Below are 22,372 nucleotides of genomic sequence, written 5' to 3'. Positions count from 1 at the left end.
CACCTGAAGGAAAGGCTCAACCCAGCTGCAATGGAGGCTTGCAAAGGGGTGATGTCTGACTCTGCTTCAGCAGTGAAGGAACTGTACAAAACGCTCCATTTCGGGAATACTGGAAACATCGCGGTTTGTTTCGACGGCAGTTGGATGACTAGGGGCCACCTGTCTCATATTGGTGTGGGTGCGGTAATAGAGCTATTTTCGGGGTATGTGCTTGACTTCAAGGTACTGTCAAACTTCTGCCTTGGCTGCAAACGTGCACCACCAGAAAATGATCCTGGGTACAGTGCCTGGAAAGCCAATCATGCGTGCCAAAAAAATACCGAAAGTAAGTCTGGCCAGATGGAACCAGAGGCAGCTGTTGCCCTCTTTGAGCGCTCCCTGGCACGTCATGGGTTGCGCTACACCACAATACTTTGTGATGGTGACAGTAGATCTTTCCATGCCCTCGAAGACGCCAAAGTTTATGGTTACGTAAACATTGCAAAGGAAGATTGCATTAATCATGTGCAGAAGCGGATGGGCACTGCCCTTCGCAACCTCATCCAGAAGCACAAAACGGAGCATGGTGGGGGTTCGAGTGGCAAAGGCCGCCTGACAGGTGAGCTCATTACAAAGCTCACTAAGTATTATAGCTGGGCACTGAAGTCTAATGTGGGCAATGTAGATAGTATGCACAAAGCCGTAATGGCAACATACTATCATATATCTTCGACAGATGAGCACCCAAACCACAGCCTGTGCCCAAGTGGTACAAACTCGTGGTGCAAGCAAAATGCTGCTGCTGCTAGAGGAGAGCCACTTCCAAAGCACCGGAGCTTGCCAGAACATGTCAGCAAGGCGCTCCTGCCTGTCTATGAACGACTTGCTGACAAAAGACTCCTGGAGCGCTGCCACCGAGGCAAGATGCAAAATGCGAACGAATCTCTGCATTCTGTGATCTGGTCTCTCATGCCAAAGACTAAACATGCCTCCCTAGTTGCAGTAGAAACTGCGGTCGCAGAGGCAGTCATGAGGTACAATGCCGGCATGAAAGAAGCTTCCTCTCGGATTCTGCAAGAAATGCAAATACAGCAAAGCAGCAAGGGCATCCAAAGGGCAGAAGAGAAAGACTGTCAACGTCTCGCTAGTGCAGAGCGGAAGAGGGCAGCTTCGGCCAGCTTCCTTCAAGCAGCAAAGCGGCGTCACCAAGCAAAACCATGCAGTGATTATTCACCTGGGGCATATTAATGAGTTTGCTATCAAATAAACCTACTATGTTGGTTGCACAACTCTTAAAAACAATGCTTTGCGTTTTTTCTGATTTTCTCAAGTTTCATTTTTTCAGCCAGTGTGCAATCTTCCGATCACGTTTTCTCAGCTTCCACAAGTCCAATTTTAATCATTCTTCTTTTGTTTAGAACCTGAGTGTTTGGTAAGTGCCGTATTACTACCAAGTAATGCAAGATAATGTTATTTATTAAAACAAATGTCACTTTTGATCAAAGTAATCGAGCTGGTACTGCAAACATGAACTTCAAATGCCTACAACTTTCGTTCTAGACAAGCTAGAATGATGAAACTTGTTGCTTGGCACTCCTTGGTTACAGTAGGTTATAATGACATAGAGTTTAGCAATAACTATGCAGTACATTTTTTTGGAAAGATGACAAAAGATTTTTACCAAAATGTCTCTGTTAAGGAAGAATGGTATAACATACATTAAAACAAGCTGTGTATTTAAGTTCAGCATAGAAAACTACATAAACCTTGAAATTTTCATCATTCTAACTCAAATTTTGAAAAATATTTTTCAAAGGCCCACATATCCCCTTAACCCCTTGCGGTCCGTTGTCGGGCAGCGCCCGACAACGCAACACGGCCGTAGCGGTCCGCTGTCGGGCCCCGCCCGACAAGGGTGTTCGTGGTTTAAATTTTGCTCTTTTCTCACCGCGAGTCGCGCGCATTTTTTGTATACATGAAGGGCCATCTCTTGAGGAATAAGTGAGCTTTGTTTGTTGAGGTTTTACTTTTTTGACACTAGGGTGCAGCACTACGATCAGCACGGGGCCTAGAGCGTACCCACTCGCGCGCGCGGTTCGCTGAGAAGCATGGCCACGTTTTCACCGCATGCGTTTTACGGCGGTGCTTTTAGCGAAAGCGAGGATGACTTTAGTGACGAAGAGAATTACGTGCCTCCACCAGACAGTGATGACAGTGATTCGACAGAAGTGAGTGACGAAGACGACGACGGCGGCGGTGGAAACCTGCAGTAATAACCCTGGCCTGCACACAGGGGAATGCTTTGAGCGGTATCATACGTTGCCCAAATATCACTAAAAGAGTTGCCTGCAGAATGCAGGAGCAAAAATAAATATCCTGTGCGTTTCTCTTCCACAGCTTGTGTTTTTATTCGCGGCGCCAGAAACTGGCGAAATAGTTTCGGACCGCTAGAGCCGGAAAGTGGGTAAAGGTTTTGGACCGCAAAGGGTTAATTGTTACCTCCGCGTCCTCTCCAAATTACTCAGTCATCCCTTCCGCGTCTTCTCCGAATAGCTCGATCACCCCCTCAGCCATTGCCTCAGCTCTCTGTCAGCCGCACACCGACTGAAAGTAGGCGGCCACGGGGGCTGTGAAAATCTTCAAACGGCTTTCGAAGAATGTCTCTTTTCTGTAGCACAGTGAGCACTGCACTGAAAAGCTGCGCTGCGCTGAGCACTGCAAATCCTTCATCCACAACACGGTACGCAGATACGCACTCTTTCCACACACTTTTGTTCAGACCCCATGGCTACAACCACAACTGGGAGAAGACTGCGGAGCTAACAGTGCAGCACAAAGAATGGATGCTGTTAAACACTTCCAGTCCGCCACATTTCGGGACGAGACCTGCGCTTCGCACATGCTGCCGCCGCTGCACCACATGCTGTGCCACGTAACCATAGCAGCGCCACCATTACGCTCAGTGCATATGGCCAATAAGATGTCATTTCCTTCACACTTTTCTCCTAGAGAACTTTCGTTTTCAGCATGGTTTTTGAGTTGCTCCACGCAGCGGCGCACTTCCGTTCTCCTCCAGCTGGACAGTTCTGGCTACCCGCTGGTCGCCAGGACTATGGACCGCCGTGCGAGATGGTGTGATTGGGAATGGCAGCGAACATACCGCCGCATGTCTTAAGGGGGGACGCGGCTTTGGCATCGCGAAATTTGGCCAAAAAATCGATTTTTTGAAAATCTCATTTTCACATTCCGTGACCCCTTTTCTATCTAATTTCAAAGTTTCGTCCCTGAAAACGGCGTAGAAATGACGCAAAAAATGTTTATCGAAGCTAGGGTGGCGATGAACTTCACGGAAATTGCGAAAAAACGGCGTTTTTCGAGCCGCGATATCTCCGCATCCACGTAACCTAGCGCCGCCATCTTTGTTTCTATGGGTAGCGCGATTCTTCCGTTTCAAATTTGCCGCCTCGGCCGGCTGAACCAGGCAAGAGCAAGCGCACAGCAAGCCAAAGTTTAAAGGTATCACGACAGTTTCCGATTGGCGACGCGCGTCATGTGACTGTACGGCGGCTCCGCATTGGTTGCCCGGGCGGTCGCTTGTAGCAATCGGCGCAAAGGTCGTCTGCTCTATGCGCCGACAGCCCTGACGGGCCGCTTACTGCGTGTGTTTTCAACTCGTCGCGGCGTGGTTTCGAGATCGCATCGCGCTGCGATAAGGCCAGTGCTCGTGAAAGGAGAAAAACGTTGTCCAGTTTGGCGCATCGCGGTTCCTGCATGCGATCATGGACCGGCGATCGTTCAAGAAGAAATGCAAGACTGCGCAGCGATTTGGTGCTCGTAAGCCGAAGCCGCCGATCGTGAAAAAGAAATTCAGTCCGGCGACTTCTGCGAGCAGCGACGGCGGCGTGCGGCACGACGAGGACTTGCAGCCGAGCACAAGCACGCACGGAGCATCGTCCGCGAGCATCGACGAAACAGTGCTTTGTGCCGTCGGAGGAAACATTCGTTCGTCGTTCCGCGCAGGCTGCAGACATCGCAGATGCTAAGCCTAGCACTTCGCGCGAGGATGTAGACGTCGCGGATGCTCAGCCTAGCACTTCGCGCGAGGATGTAGACATCGCGGATGCTCAGCCAAGTACTTCGCGCGAGGATGCGAGGCCGTCTACCAGCACCACCAGTAGCACGATTTGGGCCCGATCACAGCCTCGTTTCGTGTCAGCGGAGGCATCTCGCGAACGCGCTGCGGCTGTTCAGGAGTCCCCAAGAGCAGTGTCTGCGACGGAGCGCAAGATGTCACTGATGGACCAAGGGGACGAGAGTGACATCGAAGCGGAAGACGAAGATGAGTTTTTGCTCGTGCAACGCGCGGCCCTGAATGGTCAGTTTGGCGGTGCCCTGTGCCCGCAGTGCAAAGAGCCGGGACTCAAGATGAAGCACGGAACTAAGCACGGGTTAGCGGTAAAAATGGTGCTTACCTGCACTACTTGCGGCGCGGACGCGAAAAATGCGTGGTCGTCGCCGCGAATGGAAAACAGCAAGTTGCAGCTATAAGAACGATTGGAAAGGGATCAGCTGCGCTCAGCGATTTTTGGTCTGTGATGAATGTATCACATAGGGGAATTCACCACAAAACCTCCAAGCCTACACCCAATTTTGCACATCTCTTGGTCTCCAACCTGGACGCCATGCACTTCGTAGAGCAGCCGAAAAAGATGCCATGCGGGAAAAAAAAGGCTGCGAAAGCTCATCAGGCTAAAGGTCAGATGGCCAAGCGACGACGCACTGCAAAGGACACTAAAGACTACAACCCTGGTGCCTATTAGGCATGTAAACATGACGCAAAACTTTGAACCTCGTTTTCTCAATACTGCTTTTTTGGCATGTTGCTCAGCTCGTGGAGCAGATACCTTCGCAACTACTTGACAGATTTTGATTCTGTTTCTTTTGTAATGCTCCTTGAACTGTGCTTCAGGGGGCTGCGTTCTTATTTTCTTAATTTAGTCTTTTAAAAATTTTTGGTAGGGTTTCTTGCTTGTAGTGCAAATGTGCTCATTGAAGTATCAGTGGAGAAAACACTAACTACAATTTTTAGTGTTGCAAAAAAATTATTTTGAAAACGCAGCCCCCTTCAGCACACATTCGCCTCTGCACACAGTGTTTACCAACTTTTTATGTCATTTTTTAAACTCTCCAGCTGCTCCACGAGGTCCAGTAATGAAATTATTTGTTTCTCGGGAAGTTTTCGTGATATCATCTTGAAATGTTTATGGAAGCATTATGAGGTCATTTTTAGTTTTTGTGCCAATTTTCATCAAGATCTAACCAGAAACAAGAAAGTTCGTTCCGAAAGGCACGTCCCCCCTTAAGACAAAACGCAAACTGATCAATGCATGTGTGCAATGTAGTAGTACAGTGAAATCTCTGTATAACGAACATCAGGGGACCGCGGAAAAATGTTTGTTATTCTGAAAGGTCGTTATAGTGAAAGCCCAAAAATTTACCATAACAATAGAATTTCAGTAACGCAAACGTCCTACGTTTGCAACGGTGCGTCCTTGAACTCGTTTCTCACAACAATGCACATGTGAACGTCAGACAAGGCACGTTTATTTGAAATAGTCCATGATCGTTTTTTGACGGGTGCAGCACAAACTCTGCACCACGAACGATTCTAGACCGTCTGCATTTTTATGCGCCGCTTCGGTCGCTGTTCCGCTTTTTTCTATGAATATGCGGAGTTTCCTCAAGTTGTCTAACGCATCTGTGGCCGACACGGACTCGTCGCGATCTTCGGGTGCTACCGTGACATCGTCGTCCATGTCATCGCTGCAGTCCTTTAAGGCCCAACTGCATGCACACGAGTTTTGAGCGACGGCCGACAGGATTTGCTGTCGCGGAGGGCCATCCATCGCCGTCGCAGGTTTCTGGAAAGCCAGAAAACATCGCTTGTCGCCCGGAAGTGAGCATGACGATATCCGGCAACATGGCAGCATCTCTGACCCTCGCTTCGGCTGCAGTTTGCTCGTGATGCTTCCAATCGGCGCGTGCGTACTTCAAGGAATGCAAGTTATAGACTACCTTCTTCACAGCCCCATCTCACGGGGAGAGTGAGGCAGTGGCCGTATTTTGTCGTTAATTTTGATCGACGGTTCGTTTTGATGTTTCTGTGGTAGCTTGCTGCAATGTCAACATCGTCGCCATGTGAGGTAGCCCTTCTCCCTGCGAAGCAACGATGTGAGGCGCTGCGGCTTTTCTTAAACGTTCTATGACAGCAAGAGGAAACGTTGTCGAGATGCGCCTCGTGGATTAACCCCAACATAACGCAGTTTGCAAAGTGTGACGTAGCGTAGGCAGCGTACGCTTCCAGGCGCCCCATGGGATCACAGCAGATACTACTGTCGCGGTTAAACATAAGATTGCGAAAAAAGAAAGTCACGAAACGCTTTTATGGCATCCTTATCTCAAACAAGGCAATAATAAATTTGGCATGTTGTCATTCATCTATTCTGTAATTTTTCATAATTTGCCTGCGTGCACGCAATAGTTTTCAATCGTCGCGAACGTGTGGGTGCTCCCGTTGCGACAGCGCGACGGAGCACGTTTGTCGCAGTCGCCTTCGCTCGAAAGTCGCGTGCCATGCATGCGGTTGGGCCTTTACAAAACCTGATGAGTTGTCGCCTCTGCAATGGAGGAAAAAAAAAAAAGTTTTCCGCCCGTGTCTTCCTCCTCCCGCGCCATCTCAGGTTTTTGCGGGAGGGCGTTCGCTCTTCGCGCTGCGTCGTCTGCTACCTTACAGCTCCGACTGCCATGACCGATACACTGAAATCTAAGAATCCTCGCATTTCGGGATATAAGTTCGTAGTACTGAGGTGTTGTTAAGATTACATGGGAATTAAATAACGATCGTTATTCTGAAATGTTCGTTATTCTGAACTTCATAGTAGTGAAATATTTTTACATTGAAACTATAAGCAGTCGGCACGGGATTTCTTAAAAGTTCGTTAATTTGAAATGTTCGTTAATGTGGTGTTCGTTGTAACGAGGTTTGACTGTACATGGTAGCCGCGAGCAGGTATATGCTCAAGCTGTCGCCTCTGAGGACACTCACTCTTGCGAGATTTCGCATCGTGTTGTACCGCAATTGTTACATGGACTGTGCAGAGTTGAGCTTGTTAAGCCATTAGCGACGTGGCAGTTTTGTCCACGGACGGTGCGAGTCGCACGTGATCGCATCCGGAATGAATGCTCAAGAATGCCACTTCAGCTCTTCAGCAAACCTAGCCCCATATTTCCAAGCAGCAATGCAGAAGGAACTGACGGTCATGTAGTGCAGTTTCGTTTGTTGCTACAGCGGTAGTGTTTCTTTACGTTTACGCTGGCTGTCCCAGCGTTCGATTTTGCAATCTTCTGGCATGTTCAGGTTGTCTCGGGATTTCTACACACATGATCACGACGTTGTTTCCTGTCAGGACCAGAACTAGCTGGCTGACCTCTGGCTGCCAGCGAAGCCGCCAGAAGTTTGAAAATCGAAGAGCCCCATTATGTTTTTTGAGAAATGTTTTTTTGCCCTTGCTCCTCAATATGGGCTTGTCAGCCTTAATTTTTACTGGATTCGAATCGTACGTTTTCCCGGATAGTACATATATTTTTCGCATTCTTTTTTTTTTTTTTTTGGAAACATATCAATGAGGTTCTACTGTAGTAAAAAAAATTTTGTTGGTGGTGACCATAAACGAAGGCGCCTTTGTTTCAGGAGTCGCAGCAGAGACAGGCGAAGACGGCGTTCTATTTCACCTAGGCGAAGGTGGGTTCATTCTTCTTTTAGTTGAACCTCGCTGTACTTATATTCATTACTGGCATACATGCAGATTTGGCAAAATAAACCTCTGCTGGTGCCTCCAACCATAGAGTTTTGTACAATATTACTGTAGGGTATGCAGGCATTCCTATTTTCAGCGACAGTAAAATCTTGGTAATTTAAGCTCTGTTAACTGGGTGTCCTAGGTAATTTGTAGAATTCCTACAGTCATGAAATTTGTCATATTTATTAGACTGGATAATTTGTACAGCCAGGCTGCAACTTTCTGGTTAATTTACATCTGAACTTCGACTCCCGATCTCGGGGGCTCCAACAAGTGCCATTAGTCAACTTCAAAAAATGCCAGGGTGTGCTACTTACCAGCTCAATTCAGCTACAAAGCTTGTAAAATGGCAGTGCATTCTCACTCGACGCAACTGGGCTGCTGTAACCATTGTGAGAACTACAAATGCCAGAATGCACTGTGCCCTCATGCATTGTGTTTGCATATGTGTCCGAATGCCTGCATTTGTTGTTCTATACAAGTGCTGTGAAGACAATAATGCCTACATCTGTTGTGGTTGCATATGCATCAGAAGGCCTGCACATGTTAGAAAACACATATTGAAGGATATGGGGGATTTAGAAGAATTGGTAATCCATTCTTACGAAAAACTGCGTGAAAGAAAACACCTGAGACAAGGTTCTGGGCCTGTCCCTGCCCCGCCTGTGGTGTATTTTTCCCGCAGTTTTTTGTAAGGGGCGATTTAATGGAGCAGGTGGATAAGTCTCTGCCTAGTCAAGGAATTTACTGGCTTCCTCCATGCGCTCGGCCTGTTCTTAGAGGCCTCCCATGGCCTCCTTAGTGAATTTGTCCCAAGTAGGGGGCAGTTAAATTTTGATGGTCTGCGTGGACATTTCAACGTAATATTGGGTAGACATTACAAGTCTGTTGGGTAGACTAGGGGGTGTGGGCCAGTATCACTTGCTACAATTGCAGACTGCATGTGTCTTATGATATTCTCGAGCAGTGGCCATGTCAGGACTGGCTGTGGCTCTGTATATTGTCTTCAGTTTCAATGCTGGTGGTCTAGAACATTTCGCATTAAAAGATTTGCTGGGAATTTCTTTTTTTTAATGGGTGGTGGGGGTGAAGGGCGTGGTCCACTGTATCAAAAAAAAAAGATACATTTACTCTCATTCTCTGTGTCTCTTAATGTTGATAGACATCAAGAATTTTCTTTTGGCATCACTGTATGCTGCCTCTGTAAAAAAAAAAAAACACTTCGACTGAATAATACTAACAGAGTTTTGCAATTTGTTGGCTTGACCAATGCTTTTTAAGTATTAAAGGGGTGGTGTCACCAAAATTTGAGGCTATAAAAAGCCTGCTGTAGGCTTTCTCTGTATGCAAGGACACTCAGCACGAAGAGGTGGACACAGCAAACGTTTAGAATGTATTTTAATTCGCTTCCAAAGTATGCCTAAATGCTCATTCTCACGATGGAGACCCATCACTAGCACGATTGACACAGACATCACTGTTTAGGAAGCGTAATGAAAATTTTAGTGACGTCAGACCACATTAGAGTGATGTGCAGTCGGTGGTGATCCACTGCTCCGCTGCAACCGGCAAGCCAAAACTACACTAATTTCTTTTGTGCTTGTTGACGAAGTAGCCAAACTTGCTCGCATTTTGCAAAGTGCTTCACGTCGTCACGCGTATCTGCGAAGGGGACATTAGAAAAGTTTAGTTCGTTTGCACACTTCTTTGCTTTAGCGTACCGGGCTGCCATAGTCGTAAATGTGAGAGGTTGTATAGGTGAGCCCACCTGGTGGCACTAAGGTGAATCAGGCAAGTACAAAATTGCTGTTGCAGAAACCTAATATATTTTACTTCTCTGCTGGGGTAAATTCTTGGCAGTGGCGTAGTTTCGAATGCTTCGCTTTTTAGAAGATTTTTTCGCCAGGGTTACTCAGTGAAAACAAAGAAACTAGAGCTGTGCGAATAGCAAAATTTTGGGTGCGAAGCGAATTCGAATAATAAAGATTGAGTGCGAATCGAATCGAATAATTTTCGAATAATTTTCGAATATTTCTCAAACATTTTTTGAATAATTCGAAGTGAAATTACAGAAAAAGTTGCAGAGAATCCTTAAGTATGTTCTTGTGAGATAGCAACACGAAAGTGTTTCTTTTCGCTAGGTTGATGAAGCGCTGGTGGGGTCATATTTCATAGTTGTCTTTCTTATCAAGAATGAGGCAATGTAGAGGCCGAATTCTATTTATGTACATGATTTGGTGCAACTAAAGTGTTGCCGACAACACTTCACACGTGATAAGCAGAGATGCCATTTCCTCAGCCTCTCCTCCTCTTTCAACTTCTGTGGAAGCCCAACTGATGTAATAGACAAGGGTGTGCTCCCTTCAAGTCCAGAGTTCCAAATCTGCCTCGTAGACGTCGATATATAAGAACATCAGAAATTTTGGATGCTAAAAAGCTTCGGCATCCGATTTTTCGGACTTCCTGCCCAAATTTCAGGTCCAAAACAGCATTAATTGAGCCCCCAACTCTGCCACATCTTTCATCTCCATATTGGAACCAGCGTTTTCTTGAGTTAATACATTTGCGACCGTAGCGGACCTTGAAAGGCAGCTTTGCCGCAATACGAGGGTGTGATGATGTGAAGCATATTGAACATCTAGGGACCACTTCCAAACGGACGTTGACTGTCTCTTGGCTAAGTTCGACCGTAACGGAGCTTGAAAGGCAGCTTTGCCGCAATACGGGGGTGTGAGGAGGTGAAGCATATTGAAAATCTAGGGGCCCCTTCCAATCGGACGTTGACTGTCTCTTGGCTAAGTTCGACCGTAATGGAGCTTGAAAGGCAGCTTTGCCGCAATACGAGAGTGTAATGAGGTGAAGCATATTGAAAATCTGAAGGGGTCACTTTCAACCGGACGTTGACTGCATTTGTCTTTGGGAAGTTCGAATAGTTCGAATAGTAAAATTTCAGTGCGAATCGAATCGAATAGCAAACACTATTAGAAAAATATTCGAAATTTCGAATATTCGCACACCCCTAAAAGAAACGCATCTATAATTGTGGTTGCACAAAGCGTCACAAGCTGTCTATACCATCGTCCGGTACTCTGGAAATATCTCTGCGTATCCTGAAATTCCGTACATACTAATATTCTCTATTGGAGAATTTTAGCGGGTGTTGAAGGCATCTGGACGTTTGCTGGCATGTGTGTGCAAGAGCGGACAATGCAGCGCTGTGTGTGTCATAGCTTCGTGGGCCCAAGTGTTCAAACGTCCTACACAGTGATGTCAGTGTCCAACTTAGTGCCCAGATACCGAAACCGAAAGTCGTTCACATAAATAAGGCGATATTAAATTATTTAGTGAGAATACATAAATCTTGGAGTGTGTATCGTGCTTCCTTTAGCAATAGGAAACGTTTGCAACAAAGAACGCGCAAGCTGCAAATTTGATGACACCACTCCTTTAAGGGCACAGGGTAAGGCAAAATTTGAAAAGAAGAATCACCTTTTCCTCCTTTGCAATTTGGGAAGTGTAAACCTTTGTGCATATTTTCCACATTTGTGCCTTTCTTAAAAAGCATTTTTGTGACTGAAAACTAGTTCTTCCGGAAACAAGTGGTGCATCCCAGGACAAGCCCCTCGTATGCGCTTCGTGCTTATGGTCCATTTTTCTTTAAAAAAAAATAAATAAAATAATACTTTGTGTATCAAAGCCAAAATGCTTGTCTGGAGTGAGCTGTGTATAAGCAATTGTCAGGTAACTTCTGAGGCAGTCCGAAGATGCTGTGCGCGTTTTTATTCGCACTTGTTCTCTGGAGCGCGTCTATTCGAACACTTTCAGCTCCTAGCTTCATTACACCTTGTGTCTGTCGTACCTGTCGATAAGTGGAGACGCTGAGGGTAAAGAAGGTCTTCAGCAAGGGTGAATTCCATGTCGACCAATACAGCTGTTTTGTAAATGCGAATAAATGCTGGTGACGTACTGAGGTGCTGAACGCTGAACCAGCAAGCTCTTCATCGTTGCACCTCTCAGCCTTTTCAGTGTCCTTCGAGGCGAATTGCGTGCAAGGTGACAAACGGGTATGATCTAATGGACATGAATATTGTTTGTGATGCAATTAGACCGAACTGCACGCTATACGATTTGAGCTAATGGGAATTGCGTCACAGAGTCCTTGCTGTCTTTGTTTAGGCTTCAGTCTTAAGGATGGCGACATTGGATGTTGTTCTTTTGTTTAATGATGGCAGTATCGCACAAGCCAAAATTCTGAAATAATTAGGATTGAAGCTTGGCAAAAATAGTCAACTTGTTGGAAAAAGTTGACCACTATCGACAATACATTGCGGATAGAGCTGCAGGACAGCTCATAAAAGAAGCAAGGCAAGAAAGGCGACAGGCTCGAAAGTGAAAAATTGACATTGGGAATCATTACCAAGCTTGTAGCTACTAAACGAAATAGTTGAACGGTGTGTGTGGCAAAGTATGTTCATTTTTCAGCTGTTTTCTAACTGTAAACTCGATTGTCTCAAAACGACGTTTCTTATCGCTTAGGTACCATTATTTCCTATCTGTTCCAAGAAAACAAGTTGATTATTTTTTTTTGTATTCTACATAAATGTTTACAACTACTGAAGCAAAAGTGAAGTTATACACTTTATTGTTTTTGTGTTACAGAAACAACTTAAAATTGGGGTCCTAGTGGTTAAAAATTCACCAAAATTCTAATATTATTCAGATTCAAATAAATCGGCTTCAGTTAAAAGAGAGGAAAATTTGGAAAAAAATTATATATGAATTATGTGGATGCCCCCTTTAGTCCCTGAGAAAACGGTACCTCAAAATGGCCAAAAATGCATGGGACGTATAACGCTTACCCTGTTTCACTGTTTTTGTTCATTTTATTGAATACAGTATTGAATATTTACAAGTTAACGAGGTGTTGCTGTACTTCGTTAAGTCGAAGTACAGTGTAAACTGCATATAAGTTCAGGGGTGTGTGAGTATCGAATATTTCGAATACGAGTAAGGCGATAACGCACCTGTCTTCGAATATCGAATTGAATATTTTATGCGTGTGCATCGTTAAAAAGTAGTAAAAGAGGAAGTAACAGCAGGTTTTCTTACTCTGACTTGCCAATCTGAAAGGTATGTTTCTATTTGTCTAATATAAGTGCCTTTCATCAGATGTCATCTTTTGGTGTAGCATCACAGTGAAATAATGGCCAGTTCTTTGGCATACACATTCCAATACGCATTCCATAGCGTATTGCATGTTACCAAAACTGAGAAGCAAGTTGAAATATGCTGTTATAAACTTGACACACATATACACTTAAAGGGGCCCTGCAGCACTTTTTCAAGTAATCATTGAATGACTTCAGTCAGAGTTTCTTGCCTCACAATCGAATATTGCAAAATTTTTTAGAATCTGTTGAGTACGAGCAGAGTTAGAGGGATTTGTTGCATGCTTTAAGTGCTTTCTCCTCTTATATCTGCAAGTGCGCTGAAAGCTACGCAGGGGTGGATGACGAGCGGGCAAGTTCGTTCGTCAGCGCACATCATGACCTTGAGCACTTACTTTTCTTTTTCTTCTGCTTTGAACGCGTGGCCTTACTTTCAGTGTGATCGCGAGCAGGTATGTCACCACCTTTTTGCAAACTTTTTTTAATTTTGACTTTTAAAGTTTTATTTTAAAATGGGCTTATAAAGGATTGTTTTAAATGATGTTCATATGCAGAAAAAAGTCAGAATGGGATTTATTATTGACAAAATATTGCCCAAACTCGGCCTTTACGCCAACAGTCATAACTTGAGAATGGAGCGGCGGAATTATAAACTTTTTGGCACAAAGGTAGCCAACTTAACACACTGTGCAATGAACTAGGATGTCTGCCATCTGATGATTGGGAATCAAGTTACAGTAAAAATACCAACGAAAACAGAAAAATTGGTCATCTTTTTTACCAATGCTAGAAATAAAGCATTTTTACATAAAAACTTACCAATCGTTTTTATTTATCCTAGTTCATTACACAGGTCAGTAATAAAAGAATGAGCATACAAAGTTTCATTGGAAAAGATTTATTCCTTATAAAGTTACAACTGTTCACGCAACACAAAGGTGCAAAAAATCAAGTTTTGAGAAAAACGAGAAAAACAATGCTGGTACAAACCGGATGATGTCCTAAACAGTTCAAATCCACCAGGCTCATAGCTAAGGCCCTCCTTAGATGCCATGATCTCTTTTTTGGGTTTTGTTTCTGCCGTCTTTTCATCCAGTGTTGTTTCGCTTCGCCAGTCGACTGACTCTGGGCTTTGCCTACACGGTACTGGTCCCTAGTGTAGCGTGCTACGATAGTGTGGTGGCCAGGTTAGATGCCTGCTTCTCTCAAAATAGCTGCTACACTTCTACAGTCGAACCCATGTATATCGAACTCGCCAAAAAACGTTTATTAGTTCGATATATGGCATAATTCGATATAGGCCTGCTATAGGATTTGATGACACAAAGGCACATACCAATAAGAAAAGTACTTTATTAATATGGTGGCTTACTTGCGTGCCCTACTTTGGAACAAAATAGTCCTGGATTTTCTTCTGTTTCAACGACTTCGCTGCCTCTGACAGCACGCACGCCTCCACATTGTCCAACGAGTCGGAGCAGCCTTTCATATTCACGCAATAGCACCGGACCAACGCAAGTGCACTAATCACTTCGGAGGGTGTAGGCAACGGGCCATCGTCAATTTCCTTATTGCTGTCGCTTTGGCTCGTGGTCGTACGACATTTGCAACGTAGTCCTCATCTTGTAGCTGGCCCATGATGGCGACATCATCGTCCGCACTGACGAACTCGTCGAATGTCGATCCGCACGCGGTGGCGACGTCTGACTTCTTCTCACCGCGCTCGACTCGATTTATGATTTCGAGTTTCGCGGCGAACGGCAAATTCTGCCTCTTTGCACAAGCCATGACGACAGCGCGCCAAGCAAGTTCACAGAGCGCTAACAGGCAACACCACCAGCACGGACCACACTGAATGAGGACTCGAGGAAAAGAGGCAGCAGTAGGCACGCAAGCATAAAGAAAGAAAAAATGGCGCTCACTTCTACTACCGCCTCCGCGCCTCGGAGAAAGCACGACGGCCTCTGATTGGCTGTAGGCGCTGCGAGCAGGCCAGGATCATTTTGTGCAGGGGGGTGTTCGCCCGTGCACAGCCGGGTCTAAACCACTTTTTCTAGGGTGGCGCCGGCAGTTTTCCCCGCCACCGCGAGGGAAAGCCAACTTGCTGGGGCACTTTTGAGGCACATGGAGTTTGATATATCGGTTGTCGTTGCTGTTTTCGTTCGATGTAACAGTAACTTTTGCTAAATATTCTCAATGTAAATTTACCGTGTTTAGAAATTGTTCGATATACGGGATAATTTGATATAAACGGGTTCGATATAGTCGGGCTCGACTGTATTACCATCATAAAAATGATAAACTACACAGCAATAACAGCAGTAGCATGAAGTGCGCGCAAAGTAAACAACAGAGACGTACGCTCCTAGCTTCACGCGTCCCCCTTACGGATATTTAAAGCAACGTTTGAGAAAACAAAGACTTACAGAGTTGTCTTTAAATAAGTTTATGCTTATCAAACCAAAACATAACAGAAAAATTACAACATTTGCCGTGGATGCTCGCTAACTTATCAGTTTCTGTGACCACACAACACTAGTTTCGGTTTCGCAACCGTTCACCACATGTTCGAAAATTGGCTATAACTTCGGAACTAAATAAGATAGAAACATAATTCTTTTGCCAAAATATTTTTTAATGTTTGGGGGTTCTTGGAATTTCAAAATTAAAAAATCAGTTTTTTTGGGAAGAAAAAATGCATTTTCAAAGGTGGTGCCATACCTTAAAAATGCCGACCCTGCATTCTATGGCGACACTCTTATACCATTAGAGAAAAAAAACATTACCTTTTTTACTCAGATCTAACTCTGACCAAATATTCGCAGGTGCAAAATAAAAACTTGCATCCCGCTAGGTTGACAGTTCGAAAAAAAGTAAAGTAAGACAGATACAGTATGCCTTATAACAAGACTGAAACTTGTGCTAGTTGATTGCACTTCATGATAGACATTTATTTAGAATGGAAAATTTATTCTCCTGGTAGTTCATTTGAACTGGATACGCTCACAGGCGTATTTCAGGGCCATTACCGAGACAGGCTTGATGTACACAGAGTAGCTTCAGCTGGTCGACAAGCTCATCATCAACATAGAGGCGCGTCACTTTTAAACTAAAAAGCTAGTTACACTCTGGTACGTTTTTATTTTAAACCCGCAAAAATTTGGTGCTCGTTAATTTGAGTAAAAAGATTTGTAATTTTTTTTTTTTCTTAGACGGTGTCAGAGTTGTCGTTGTATGCAAGGTTGGCTTAAAATTGCATTGTATAACCAAGGTTTTTAAGACATTATTTCTATAGAGGTTTTTCCGGGACTGAACCAATTCGTCGTAAAGTGCGGGTTGTCTCAAGACCGAGGGATGTACAAGTGAGGTTCCAGTGTACTGTTTCTGTGTTTGACAAAGCGAAGTTGCCAAAAAGCCTCGTAAGAAATATGCTAAATATATATTTTAGAAATTCCAGATATTTTGTTCGAATGCAGATGGAATCTCCATTAGAACAATTATAAGGACATTAGGAACTTGCAGAAAAATAAATAAGTGCATTAAATTTCATTCTGTTCACCCAACTAATAAAATTTATTTTTGAGACCCATATATCCCCTTAAAGATCTTATTAGATCACAGTGCACAAAGCATCTATCCAAGGTGGCAGTATGTCTGCATCACACCATGTGGCCATTGACAAGCTTTATTGCCTAATAAATTAAAATTATAGGAGATGCAAAATAGGTAGTTAAAGGGGTACTGACACCATTTTCCAAATGCAGGTTTACTCTGCCATAAAAATCTCCTGTATATAGAGACGGCTCCGAGTAAGTGCGAAGCTCAACAAGATATTTTATTTTAATTTTGGTGCACCTACCGACATCGGCACTAGATTGATATCAGGCTACAGTGTTAATTCTGGTAACTTCACGCAGCAGTCTGGCTAGTTGTGATGACGTCAGGTACCAAAACTCCCAAAATAGTTGCTGGTGCGTCACCAAAACATTAAAAATGGCCGCTTGCGCGTCGCCAACGGAGCCACGGGTGGAGCGGCCGTGGAAACGTCATACCGTGTTGTGACATCAGGGTACAGTAGGAACCGAAACTAGCTTTTATAAACATACTGCAATTATTTTTTCAGGGTGCACTCGCGCTTAGCATTACATTTTATAGGCTCTTGAGGGCTTGGCCTTTCATTTGATGCAAGAAAACAAATTAAAGTCATGTCAGTACCCCTTTAACAGAAATGAGACATAGCTGCAAAGGTGGCCACAGATGAACTGTCTTGCTTGATGCTGCAGCAATAGCGGGCTGTCAAGCATAGCTGCCTAGGAACATTTGTCTTCGTTGGAGAGCACTGGCTACCCAGAAAATTTAGCTGTCATAGTCCACACATGAAGATTCTTATGGACACAGGCAAGGAAAATTTCCTGAACATAGAGAAGAGAAGAAAGTAAAGCATAGAGAAGAGAAGAAAGTGAAGCGGCGTAGGTACACTTGACTGTGGCGCAAGATACGTTTAGTGAAAAGGGCATAGAGAAGAAAAGAAAGTGAAGCGCCGCTTCTGTTTCTTCTCTACGCCCCCTTTTTCATGAAATGTATTTTGCGCCACAGTCAAGTATACCTAAGCAATGTAAGCACCAACTCGGCCAAAAAGAAGTCGTTTTGGTTTATCACAGTGTTTATTTCACTGTGCTTCGCATGGGTTACAAGGGCAGAAGGCAGACGTGCTCTTCCTGGCGGGGACCCGAGCACACGAATGCACACGCTCGGAGCATGCAGCAACAAAAACGACAACACTATACGCTATCACACATGCAAAAAATAGTTTCATGAAAGTAAACAACGGAACAAGGTGCATACTTTTACAGTCATAAATGATGATTTAAAAAAATTACAAATCAAAGAAAAACTTCCAACATCATAAAATTTCTTTTACACTATTTATTAATCATTAGGATAGGAAAGGAGATAAGCTTTAACTTTCTTCTTGGAAGAGTTCAGGGACACACATATGTTAATAATTTCTATTCAGAAATACATGAAATGTTCGGTGTGCAGGTAGCGACGGATGAATTGACTAGCCATATACAGCTTCGCTCTACAAACCACACTTCATATTTTGAAACCAACATTAAGTAAGTCATTTTGGGCTGTCCAGCTGTTGCATTCTTGTGGATGCATTTTCTTCTTTATTCCATTCTAGAGCTGTTAAATGCCATATCTACTTGAATCTAACTTGCACCCAATTTTTGCGGGTTAAAAAATAAAAAAATAACCTGACATGCTGCTATGTTGACAAATAGAAAAAAGTGACAAGCACAATTTGCCTTCATAGAATGGGAAATTTATTTTCCTGGCAGTACCTTTCCTTCTGCCATCTAGTTTTGCTGGCTGAGCACTTCTGAATACACCTCAATCACGTGCCATTAGAACGGCCACTACCTTGACACGTTCGATCTATATGTACTAGTTGCTTCTGACGATATGCAAGCTGGTGTTCAAAGTTGGCATATTTTCTCCTTATTGAGCCGTTGAAACTTCCTGGTTGACAAGCTTTGTTTGCACTACTCACAGTCACAGTGCTCAGGCATACAAAAAAGACTCGATGCAGGTATCTTCAGCATGAAAACTGACTTTCCTTTGACGTGAGCTTTCATAACGAAAGCGGTGCATTACCACTTGCACTTCATGGGGAATAGCTACGACACTCACAGGTCTTAGTCACGCGCAAAATAAACCGACACGAGCTCTTTAAACTCATGATAAAAATGTGCTCCTCGCTATTTTGTGATGTTGATGACACTGCATTTGACCCTTCTGCCAGGAGGTACTTGCCAACGCTGCAAGCCTGATTTTGAGTTCATATTTGATTCTAGCGTGCACACCAATTTTTGGACTTGTTTTATCCAAAAAAAAGTCCACGTTAGATTTGGGTAAGTGCGGTAAATAAAAAAACTTTTTCAATATCACAGGCAATTTGTACAACTTCTTTGGTGACTGGCTTTGAATGTGATGTCGAGTGTTTATGGTAGCACTCCATCGCACGTAACCAAGATTGCTTTTTTGTACTCCAGTAGATTTTTGCTTATAATAATGCTTCTTTGTCAGCATTTCCACTACTAAAAAAAAAAACATACTAATGTAATCTGATGTTCATTTCATGTTTGGCCAAACTGCTGGTTTATTTAAACAATTTTTTTTTAAGACAGTGAGTGCCTTAAAGAGTTCATTCTCTGCAAAAGTAATCTAATATTTTTTAAACCTGCTGTCAAATGTATTAATCAGAAGTGTGCCATTGAATCTAGATGTGGTAAGCTAATTTTTGCTTTTGAAGATGTGTTTAGATTGTTCTCTTTTGTTATGTGCTAGCTTTTTATTATCTTTTTCTCCTTAAACCATATGTAGTAACCTTTGAAAAGGTACAGCAATTCAGATAAAAGTATTTTCTATCATTATGCGTAGGGGCTTGGATGACATTACACCTGAAGAGAGAGACATGCGGACGGTCTTCTGCATGCAGCTTTCTCAACGCATCCGTGCGCGGGACTTGGAGGAGTTTTTTTCAGCTGTAGGCAAGGTGAGCCAGCATTATACTTTTCTGAAGCGGTCTCTCCAATGTGCACATAAGATGTCATCATGGTATAGTGAATGAATAAAGGCTGTTGTGGGTATGACCATAGCAATAGGTGACATTTCTTGGGATGGCAGGGTATTTGAACAAATGGAGCAATACTGAAACAATTGGAGCAGCTTTATGCGTGAAACCCATTGCATTGGGTATTCCGCAATCCTATACACCTTTACATTGAAGGGCCCCTGGGTGCCGCCATAATCCCCCTTTGGGCTGTAGTGAATATGCATGATCCCCCAAACATTAGCCTTTGTATGCCTGTGCCTTAGTCCAGAAAGGAGGTGCTCCCCTGCTCCATTAAAAGGTCCATATTAGGCATTTATTTCACAGTGACAAGAATTTGTCCCACTCTTCAGATGATCATATTTATTTATTTCACAATGTGGTTAAATACTCAATAGGGACACTGTAGTCTTCAGCTGTTGAACCCTCTTACAATAATATTCAAGTGACATGAAAATGCTATTGTTACAACTTGGTTGCATGAAGGAAAAAAACAAAGTACTAGGCTTGTGCGAATATTCGAGCATTTCGAATTCGAACGAATATTACAGTATTCGAATTTGCTTCGACGCGTATTTACCTAAATTATCCGAAATTTCGAAGTATTCGAAATGAACAGACATGTATATAAACCGCATGAGACTTCTCTGTAAAGGTGGTTTCACTGCAGTGGAGGGGTGCTATACCTACCGTGAATACGCCTCTCCAGGGCAGATCTGCACTGCCGTGAAGCCCCAGTTCAGGGTTAAATGGAACATATTACCTTGCCAGCGATTCATCATTTTTTAAGCTTAAAAGCTTGTTATACTGCCTTATATGCTCTTAGGTGTAGTAATTTTTAAAACGTAAGATTTTACAGGTTATCACTTGCATTCTACCGAAAGTCAAATCCTGCTACTTTTCAAAGTTGCTTTCACTTCCCTTTGAACCAATAAAAAAAACTGCATTTGCACATGCCTTGTTTCAATTTTAAAATATATTGTGCGGGTGAGTTGGGTCATGATAAATATGCTCATTTTTCTTTATAATATGTGATATATACTATTCGAATTCGATTCAAAATTATTCGACCAAATTACTATTCGTTCCGAACCTAAAATTTTCTATTCAGACAAGCCTACAAAAATGTCGAGCCATTTTCACGCAGTGCAAGCCGTCAGTACAATGAAGCGCTCTTGTGCCAACTCCCGGTGCCTCTCGCGACGAGCAGCTTCTTCCTCGAACGTACGAGAAGTCGTGCCCATCTTGGGAAAGGAAGTGGCGTACGTAAACCCCAGCTGTTATACCCATAGCCTGTTGCCTCGTCTTTAGGCAGTTACACCAACTATGGGTGTATCTGGGAATCGGAGCGTGAGAACTGCGGACACTCATCTGGCACCAGGCCCAGGCCTAGAACAGCTCTGCTGTTATAAAAAAGTTGGTCGTGGCAGAGCTGCTGCTTCTGTAATGGTGGCACAGCCGGTGCCACTCTCCTCCTCCTGACTGCAGATTGTGTTAGCATTAACTTGAACCCCCAGCTTACAAGTGGTGCTCACATCATGCCCGACACCAGGTAGCTTTGCCTAGTACCGTATTCACTCGTATAATAATCACACTTTTTTTTCTCTCTCTTAAAATTGAGAGATTTGGGGGTGTGAGCATTACGCAAGGTAAAATTTTCAGGAAAAAGTCAAGTTGTAGGTCAAAATTTTTACGATGGCTGCTATGAGCGTTACCAAAGAATTTGGCTGGAAAAGGCGTACATTTGTGTTCAGGCACACATTCACTTCGCTTTGGTAAATTGCTCGATGAAAGGACGGCAGTATGTGTGTGATTGCAAAAATTTCAAAAAGAATGTGGATACAGCTTTTTTGGGAATTTCCAGTGCTTGCATATTTGCCTTTATCTATGCTGTATCAAAACTATTTAGCCCAAAGCACACTGTGCTTGAGAAAGTGATTTTGTTAGCGTTGATAATGAGAAATGAGCTCAAAATTGCGCGAGAACTGAGGTTCACGGAGGCATTTCTCAGTCTTTCCTGCTGCCAAGCACTGCCATTTTAATGTGATTTGAAAGCTCACCTTTTTATTCACACCCTCTTCGCATGAAATGGCTGCGTCAGAAACCAAGAAAGATAAAGAAAAATATAATGGTAATGGCAGGTCTAACAAAATTCACAATGTCTGCAGACTTTCAATTATTTGTTGCTATGGAAATTTATGCACTGGTGCTACTGGCAGCGCCTTTTTAAAAAAAAATAACCGCGTGCCTGTAAACAGCGTCGAACCAACGCTTCTTTTGACAAGTTCAAAGTAAGAATCGCATAAGGGCATACTGAGAGCCAAGCGCAACCTTTATCTGTTCACGTGCGGAGACAGAGGAAGTGCTTGTTGCGAGGCACATATAAGCCGGTGATCATGCTGGACCGAAAAAAGTGTAAACATGTTGCAAACTCCCATGCCACTATGGCAATTTAGTAACAGCAAAGCAAAGCCTTTTGTCGTTGAGTAATGCACTGCGTGTGGCGTCGTAAAGTTAGCACAGGTGAGAATGTGTACGATGTGTCTGTGCTTGTCCCACATCTCTGTGCGTCCGTGAGCTCTTTCTGATCGTTTGGTACAGTGCATCCAGTGTCACTGTTGGAGAAGATAAGTGGCACAGTGCTATACTTGAGCAGATACTCAATAGCTTCTAAGGCAGATGTGTAACTTGCATACTGCATTCATGGCAAAATGGTACGAAGCAAGGTGCCACTGCATGATCTGTGC

General features: G+C 43.7%; 1 protein-coding gene across 2 annotated transcripts in view; it reads left to right on the top strand.

The window, feature by feature from the left end:
- LOC119374689 (RNA-binding protein 39) overlaps window positions 1–22,372 on the top strand; it is a 69,484-nt gene that overhangs the window by 14,094 nt on the left and 33,018 nt on the right. Inside the window, exons 5-6 of one of the 2 annotated variants that reach the window (XM_037644865.2) lie at window positions 7,730–7,780; window positions 19,454–19,568. In XM_037644865.2, the coding sequence (XP_037500793.1) occupies window positions 7,730–7,780; window positions 19,454–19,568 (166 nt within the window). The remainder of the gene's footprint in view (window positions 1–7,729; window positions 7,781–19,453; window positions 19,569–22,372) is intronic. The other variant, XM_037644874.2, reaches the window with a different exon arrangement.

This window comes from Rhipicephalus sanguineus, chromosome 1 (assembly GCF_013339695.2).
Source record: "Rhipicephalus sanguineus isolate Rsan-2018 chromosome 1, BIME_Rsan_1.4, whole genome shotgun sequence".
Lineage (NCBI taxonomy): Eukaryota > Metazoa > Arthropoda > Arachnida > Ixodida > Ixodidae > Rhipicephalus > Rhipicephalus sanguineus.
Note: the sequence above shows the minus strand (reverse complement) of the source record. Positions and strands in the feature narration are given on the sequence as shown.